The 8,810-nt window shown below is 47.9% G+C and overlaps 1 protein-coding gene across 1 annotated transcript; it reads left to right on the top strand.

Moving 5' to 3' along the window:
- The first annotated feature begins 968 nt into the window (after positions 1–968).
- LOC120645062 (alpha/beta hydrolase domain-containing protein 17C-like) lies at positions 969–4,809 on the top strand. The gene is made up of 5 exons (XM_039921808.1): positions 969–1,438; positions 2,808–2,844; positions 3,529–3,765; positions 3,862–3,909; positions 4,115–4,809. The coding sequence occupies exons 1-5, from the start codon at positions 1,125–1,127 to the stop codon at positions 4,373–4,375; spliced, it is 897 nt and encodes a 298-aa protein (XP_039777742.1). The 5' UTR covers positions 969–1,124; the 3' UTR covers positions 4,376–4,809.
- The last annotated feature ends 4,001 nt before the right edge of the window (positions 4,810–8,810 follow it).

The raw sequence follows: 8,810 nt of genomic DNA, 5'->3' as shown, positions 1-8,810 counted from the left end.
AACAAAGAAACGGAGAACAGCCGGAGAGAGATTAACACAAGTCCTGATGGCAGCATCAGTGATGATTTCGAGCGGTGACAGCCTGACAGACAGCTGCTGCTAGCGTGGGGCCCGCGCTACAGTGGCTCACCCAGTCGCTCTCGCACCCGCCAGCAGGCAGCAGCCCAGCAGCCGCGGCTGAGCCGTGCAGCCAATCTCATTCACTCATCATTTCACTGGTCAGTCAGTCGCCACGGTCCTTTGTGCTTTGCTTCGCTTTTGACCGAATCTTGACCACCCCCTTCAATTCGTTACCGTGCGTTACCTTGCACTTGGACAGATCCGACTTAACCATTTTTGAACTCTTTAGACTTGCCTAAAGTATTTCAAGTCTCTAACCTCTTGATAAATGCAAATGTACGTCTTTAAAATTTCTAATCCATCCATTTTTTTTAATGAACTTGATTTGCCTACATGAAGAGAGGTCACCTAGCAGCGTCATTATCTCGTCCCTTGCCAATCGGTTTTAGCCTCCACCGACATTGCATGTAGCGTCCCTCTCTTAACACCGTTGGGGGATCTGTAGTCTATCGATCTGTTATAGGAAATTAATGTATACCGACTATAGAGGTATAAATTTTAAAATGTTATATTTGATAAGCTTAAATATTTAAATGTATATCTAACGAATTTAGGATTCGAATTGTACTCCACCGCACGTTACGTCCTTTTTAACGATTTTTTACTTTTATTGTGGTGGCTTCCTAGACAATAGCTAGAACCATTAGTTATTAGTGCCTTTTTAGTATACCATTGTTGTTTCGATCTAATTAAATAAATACGATCTAATTAAATAAAAGTTTTGAAACATTTTGGGGGAAATGTATATATTTAAACCGGCAAGGGAAGAGGGCCCGAAAAAGAAATACGAGCCTGCCTCCTCATCGAGAAGCTCTCCGTTACACCTGTCCACCCGCTTCCTCATAAACGAGCCCGCAAGTCCGCGCGAGCAAGAGCCACCACCCACTTCACGTTGCGGCCACCACCTCCACCTCCACCCGCCTGCCCACCCCCGGAATAGGCAGCAGCCGCAGCCAGCCGGCCATTGGGGAGGCTCATGCGGCGGGGGCAGGGGGAAGGGTAGAATGGGCAACGTCACGTCGTCGGTGGCGGCGCGGCTGGCCTTCTTCCCTCCGGAGCCGGCGACGTACGGCGTTGAGCCCGCCCAGGACGGCGCCGCCGCCGGCGGGCTGCTGCGGATGACGGGGGTGTCGTCGGACGCGGGCGTCGAGGTGCGCGCGCTGCCCACCAGGGTCGGCACGCGCGTCGTCTCGGCCTTCTGGCGCCACCCCTCCGCGCGCCTCACGCTGCTCTACTCCCACGGCAACGCCGCGGACCTCGGGCAGATGCTCGGGCTCTTCCTCGAGCTCCGCGCACACCTCCGCGTCAACATCATGAGGTCAGAGACCCCGCACGCCTCCCTATCCTCCATTGCTTCTGCTTGTTTCTTCCAAGCATTTTTTCCAATATTTTTCCGGGAGTGGATTTGTCGAGCAGTTCGTTGTTAGTCGTACGACATGAAATTGCACATGTAGATTTATTTTGATCGCTGCTGGACATGTTGATTTAATTCGGAGGAGGTTTAATTAAACTATCCTCCGTGTTTGCAAGTTAGCCAGTTGCTGCTATCATAATTTGGTGGTGGTATTTGGGGCTTTTTAATTGATTTTGAGGAGATCTGATTGTCAGTTGTTAATCAATCGGTTTAATTATATTGAATCCTAAGACGTGGCTAAACTGATAGTATTATTTACTTCTATCTACTTTAACCCTTGTAAATTTACTGAGCGTGCAATTCGGCATGAAGTTGATGGTCCGCTTCCATTTTACCGATCAGTTGATGGATTAAATGTAATCGTGACCTCATGTGCTCTGTTTTTTTCCCCTTTCATGAATAGTATGATACCACGCTTTGGTTTCTGTATGGTAGTCATTTTCTGTAGGGATACCCTTACCACAAAACAACTGCTTGGGAAAGGCATGAGGAATCTGAGGTTAATGTGAAGAAGATCCCATGTCTATGAACAGTTCCAATTATTGTACTACGGCCCTGTTTGGTTTCTTGTACTAGAGAGTATTAGAAAATTTTGACCGCTAATTACAGTGTTAAACAAAGTCAGTTTACAAAACCAACTTCAGAACCTCTGCGCTACGAACTCTGAAGAATCCAATGATGCCTTTGACCGCGTGGTTAGATGATGGTTACTGTAGCAGTACTGTAGCCAATTATTGATTAATTACCGTCATTAGATTCGTCGCGAAAAATTATATCCATCACTGAAAAGGTTTTGCAAATAGACTTCATTTAGCACTCCATGCATGCAAGATTTATTTCTCGGATTGTGTGCGCTAGGAACCTCTAGCGTGAACCAAACAAGGCCTAAACAAGGCCTACATCGTTCGTCAGATCTTGTTCTATTGCAGATAAATGCTGCACCGTGTCCTGGCGTAACCTTTTCTTGCCTTCAGCAATTTCAATTAGTTACCGGACAACACTCTGACACAGCATTAGATGTACCACTATGGAAATACTGCTAACATTGTGCCCCAATTGTGTTGTATATGCGTGAGCCAATTTCATCCCTACCGTTTGACTTAAGGAACTAAAGTTTTTCCACACCAGAAAATCTGCTATCTGCATTTGTTGGAATGCTGGCTGACTTTTCTTTGCAACCTTAAAACATCTACTGTTATGTTGGTCAATCCGACATTTTCCATTTGATGTACGGTACATGTGACTAATGCCGTTTTCCCTGTTTTCTTTTCAGCTATGATTACTCTGGCTATGGTGCTTCTACAGGAAAAGTAAGTTACAAAAAGAGCTGCAATGTGGTTCTCTTGTTGCTTAGATTTGCCGTTAAGGTGTCTTTTTGGATTAGATTGTCGTGTCGTGTCATCACTAATTATTTTCTGTTTTAAGATCATGATGTCTCATGTGTATGGCTGTACCACATTATTAGCGATGACTCCTACTATTGACTGTTCGATTGGACTGTTCCCTATCCTTTTAGCGTAATCAATCCCATGTTCTTCAATAGGTGTATGGGCACCTTTTCTCAAAGCTAATAATTATTGGACACTCTATCTTCATTAGACTCATCCAGGACAGGACTTGCTGGTTAGCCTCTTTCAATTTTCACCTTCATTATCAATGCTTCCCAAAGAACGGGCCGCCATTGCTTTCTGGTTCTAGATCATGATGGCTCCTTTGTTCTGGTAGCCATACTTTTGCAAAAGTTTTTAAACTAAGGGACCATCAGCTCAATTTATAGGTGATCATGCCTACTCAAGAACTTGTTCAGACCGTAAACAATAAAGTTGCATGTGTGGTTGTTCCCATAAGTTACGCATGGATTTTTTTTACACACACACTAACTAATGAACACTTCAATTGTGGTCTGTTTACCTGTGCTGTTGTGTGCCTAGTTATACTATCTGTTTTTTTAGTTTGGAATACATATTAACTGCGCTCCTTTTGTGGTCTAACAGCCATCAGAGTACAACACATACTATGATATAGAGGCTGTTTATGATTGCTTGAAAAAGGAGTATGGGATAGAAGAAGAGGAATTAATCCTGTATGGGCAATCAGTTGGAAGTGGACCAACATTGCATTTGGCCTCACGTTTGGAAAAGTTAAGAGGGGTTGTCCTTCACAGCGGTATACTCTCTGGCATACGGGTTCTCTATCCAGTGAAAGTGACACTTTGGTTCGATATCTTCAAGGCAAGTCTGGAGCATAATAATTTGATAAGTTCCCTTCTGTTCCAGAACAGTGTTTATTTTATCATCCTAATCTCGTTAACTTTTATATGTTTACAGAACATTGACAAAATAAAGCAGGTCGACTGCCCTGTGTTAGTCATACATGTGAGTTCGCTTTTAACCTCGTTTTCTTAATATGAAGTCATCTAAACTTTTTTCCTCCTTTTAAAAACAAGTAATGCATCTTCATATTCTCTGAAAATAATGAAAATGTGTAACTACAAATATTCTACTAGGCCCCTAGGAAGTAAATAGTTTTTATTTTTTTTGTATCTTGACTTGCCTTGCTGAAGCAAAACATATCTGGCAGGGGACAGCCGATGACATCGTCGACTTCACCCACGGCAAGCGGCTGTGGGAGCTGGCAAAGGAAAAGTACGAGCCCCTATGGGTGAAAGGCGGGGGTCACTGCAACCTGGAAACTTACCCCGAATACATCAGGCACTTGCGCAAGTTCATAAACGCGATGGAGAAGCTGGCGAAAGATAAAGCATCCAAGGCATCACAGGTGCCGCCTTCGTCGAGCATGGCTGATGCAAAACATAAGTGCTTGAGATTCGGGAAGAAGTGAGACACAACCGCAAGCTGACAACTGAACTAACCATGTCGCTGCCTGCTCATGTTCATACATGCAAGCTGAAGCAATGGCAGGAGAAAGTCATCAGCCGATCGAGTGGCAGGGACTCCTTTCTTGCAATGGTGACTCTGACCACGCACCCCCAGGAAATCGCAATGCGGCAACCCTAGCTTGTGATCCGTGTGAGTTGAGGTTATTATTAGACAGATCGATCGACCCGTGGCTGCAGCAGTGTGCTGGCTGGAGAGATGCCTCTGTTTTTCTACTGGGTGCCACAAAATTAGCCTGTTCCTAGCTCATGTTTTGTTTTCTTTTCTTGATTTTCCCCTACTTGTATTGTAGTCATCGTGCGAAAGAATTCGTTCTAATCTCTACATACGATTCTTGCACCAAACCAGAGCATTTGATTGAACGATTCTTGCACCAAACCAGAGCATTTGATTGAGCCACGTCACCTATTTTTTCCTCCAGCGTTGGATTGAAAACTGACGTCATCTGGCCCTTCAACGTGGCTTATCTGTATACACGGTTCTAATGCCTTCGTGAACTCTCCGGGTCCAGCTAGGAGAGGAAAGCATTTTTTACCCTCTTCCTTCATCCCTACTGCACTCCCCATCCGCTCATAGTGCTACGCCTCCCCTTGCCGACGCCCGCCTCCACCTCTACTGCTCCGGTGCGGTTGACTGCCCCGCGGCTCCGGCGACCCTCGCAAGCGGGGTGCGGCCGCGGCGAACTCGAACGCTCGGATCGCTGCCATACCGGCGTCCCAGCAGCCCCTGCGACCCTAGCCTCCCTCCCCAGCGTCCACGGCGACCCCGCCGCAAGCGGGATGCGTCCGCGGCCATTCCGCCCGCTTGAATGCCGGCCATCTCGGCGCGGGCGAGTGCTCCAGCGACCCCTGCAAGCTCGGCTGCGCGAACGTTTACTGCTCCGGCACCTCGCACGCTGCGCCTACAGAGCCACGCGAAGAATGGAGGCAGACGAGCTCTAGCTCAGCTTCGCTCATATGCACTGCCCGTTACCCTCACCTCCTTCCTTCGATTGCGCTAACTTTGTCCCTTTTCTCATACGTGCAGACCTTTGCTTCGTGCTCCACCATGTCACTTTGATTCAACTTCCCTCTGCTAATATATCCTTACCTATATCAATTGAGGACACGCCAATCTGAACCGTTGCTTTTGCTTGTACTTTTGGATACAATTTGGCTAACTGATGCTCTTACCTTTCTTTTGATCGAAAAAAATGCTTTCGACACCCAGAATATTTGTAGGCACCATAGAATAATTGATAATGATAACTATCTTTTGGGAACAAATATTAAGTTTTTTTTTTTGAGGAAGGGACAAATATTAAGTTCAGTGCCTCTGCTGAGCCTTACTATTTTAGTTTCTGCGACACCAAAGTTGTAAGCAACATGGTGTGATTTTACTGCTTCGGCTGAGACATACTATATTATATTACTTTCTATAACACCAAGGTTGTAAGCAAACATGCTGTCTTTACAATTTCTCACTAACTACAGTAACCTCATACTTATTTAGTTAATCAATAATCTGAAAGCAAGCATAATTAATCATAATTCGATGACTGACACACCCATCTGCACTCTAAACAGACAAAACATAGCCATACGCGGCAAAGCCGCTTGCATTTCTAGTTATTATTACTACTTGACTTGAAAGTCTGCAGCGAAGTGCACTGTGAGGTGTGAACTGACGAGAGGCTTCATCAGCAACCTCAGGACTCGGGCTCTCTTGGTAGTTGGCTGGCTCGTTTAGGTGGACCGGGCCTGGCAGGCAGCCCGGTTTTATCGATGGGCCGGGATGAAAGAAAGAAGCGTCGGTGGGATGGTTTCCTCCTCCCCGCCGCCGCCGCCGCCGCCGCCATCCCTGGCGACAGTATCCGCCGCCGATTGCTCACAGTTTCTCGCGCTACCCACCCGATGCCTTACCCGCCGGTTGTCTTTCCGACCACCAGCGGCTTCCGCTGCCTCGCCGTACCACCCCTCAAGTCGCCGCCGCCGCCGGATCTCCTCAGCGCCCCACTTCCCTTTTCTAAGCTCGGAGATGTTGGGATTAGTCCCACATGTTGTGGGGGAAGTTGAACTAATTTAAAGTGATGGGTGTCACTCATTTTTTGGGCTAGTTTTTGGGTGTAAACTTTCTCCGGATGTGTGACTGTTGAGCCAACTCACCTGATTTTTAGATCGACAATTGGTATCAAAGATTCTCTTGATTTTTAGGCCGACAATTAGTATCAAAACCAGTGGACTCGTGTGTCGAGCCGGTCAGTGGTGGACCTGCGGGTATGAGTCTCATTTGTGCTCGTGTGTCGGGCCGGTCACTGGGAGATTATTGGGATTAGTCCCATATTAGTTAGCAAGACTTCCTCCGAGTGTGCGTGAGCCGACAGCAGACCGCATAAAACCATGGCAGCCCCCTCTCCCCAAACTCCGGCGGGCGCTCGATGGATAGAGCGAGGTGGAAGAAGAACAATAGCAGCATGGGATACACCTGCAGTACTGATGGAAGATTTCTGTGATGAATCTGCGTGCGTAACTTCTAATATTCCCGGATAAAACAGTAGCCTTCATCAAAAAGAAAAAGAAAACGGCCGTGTCGGCGTGTCGCGGTAAACAACGGGCCGGGGTAAAACGTACAAACAAAACCCGGAGCATTCAAACTGGAAACCCAGAGACCCTGCACTCCTCCTGGTGCTGCTCTCTGGTGGGAGACCCTGCAGCCTGCACACGCGCAGACGCAGATCTCCATGCACGCAGAGTACTAGGCAGGCGAGGCCGGTGGACGCCGGCGGCGACGACCAACGGACGAGGACGACCGGAGACAGTGGTCCGGCGAGGGAGGTGATGGTGCCGTGCTGGCCGGACCAGCGTGCGATGGCGGCCTCTCCGCTCGGCCCCAACAGTAGCACCCATCATATCCAGGCTAAGAATAGCCTGGATCGGTGCGATGCTGTGCTGATGCATGCGGGAAACTAAACAGCCTCTTACTGCAGCACTGAGATGCATGTGTGTCTTCTGCCCGCGTGTGCTAGCAGCATGCAGCCCTCTCCTCCCCTCCGTTCCAGGCCAGCCTTTCTGATTTGCATTCTTTTGAACAATAGGACAGCCTTTCTGTTTTGCATTCTTCAGACATCAATCTCTCTATATATATACACATTATGGAGTACTTACTGCTCATTGTGATCTTTTGTTATCGATGATCATTTTATATTATCGCTCATCGTCGTTTCGTGATCTAGCTAGTATATGCACGCTACTAGCAGCACAGCGTCCGTACTAGTAGATCGAACGAACGTGGTAGCATAGCAGCAGGTCCCCGGCTCTGCCTGCCCCTACGTAAGCAGTGTACTAGTTGCTGTTTGTGATGTCTGCGTGTGCGCCCGTGTCGTGCCTCGGATTGGTTATTCTCGATCTGGTGCCCGCGGCCGGCACCACGACTTAAATGATCGAACTTGCATGCACGGCGCGCGGGGGGGTCGGAGTAAATAAATAAATAAATGCAGGGAATCCGGTCCAACAAAGATCGGGCTGCTTATTGCTTTGCTTCCCGATCCATTATACTGTAGTACTCCATTGTTGCACTGCATCGATCACCTTGATGAATCAACGCCGACGACGATCGCCTAGCACTGCATGACCTTCATGGATTATTAGTAGTAAGTTCCATGGCCCTTTTGTTCTCTCTCTAGGCGCGTGATCCGCCTAGCACTGCATGACGATCGTCAACTTGTCACGGACGCACAGGTAGGGGCGACGGCCAGATTTTGTTGCGGCGACAGATGATGCGCTCAGCTCCGTGCACGCACCGCCTCTGCTCCTGCTGACTGCCCGGGTTTTACACATACGCAAAACGTACGTGTACAGCAAGATCGGATCTGCCCATGCATCCTCTAGATAGTAGTAGACCTGGGACTTGGGTCGTGTCATTTTTGGGCGGGCTGCGGCACGATCGTTTGGCACGGTTCGAAATATTTTGGGCCGTGCCGGCACGACACAAACACGGCCCATCGGCTGGTACGTAGCCTATTGCTCTACTATAACAGTTAATCTAAATTTCTAATTAACAACAATTATGAAAAAAAATATTATTCATTCAAAAAATCACATAATTTTTCTACCATTAATAGTTTAGGTGCTTTCTAATTGTAATAGCAACATTTCTGTATCGATGCATATAAATTCAATTGCAAGTATCTGGAGGGCCGTGCTTGGGCCGGCACGGCACGAAAACGTGCCGGCGTGCCATGGGCCGTGCTTAGACTTGATAATAGACTTGTCGTGCCAGCACGGCACGGCACGATGTGCGGACCGTGCCTAGAAATCTAGACCCGACACGGCATGAGGCACGAGAGGGCCGGACCGGGCCGGCATGGCACGGCCCAAGTCCCACCTCTAGCTAGTAGGTTT

Source organism: Panicum virgatum, chromosome 1K (genome assembly GCF_016808335.1).
Source record: "Panicum virgatum strain AP13 chromosome 1K, P.virgatum_v5, whole genome shotgun sequence".
NCBI classification, from domain to species: domain Eukaryota; kingdom Viridiplantae; phylum Streptophyta; class Magnoliopsida; order Poales; family Poaceae; genus Panicum; species Panicum virgatum.
This window is presented reverse-complemented; position numbering and strand designations above follow the sequence as displayed.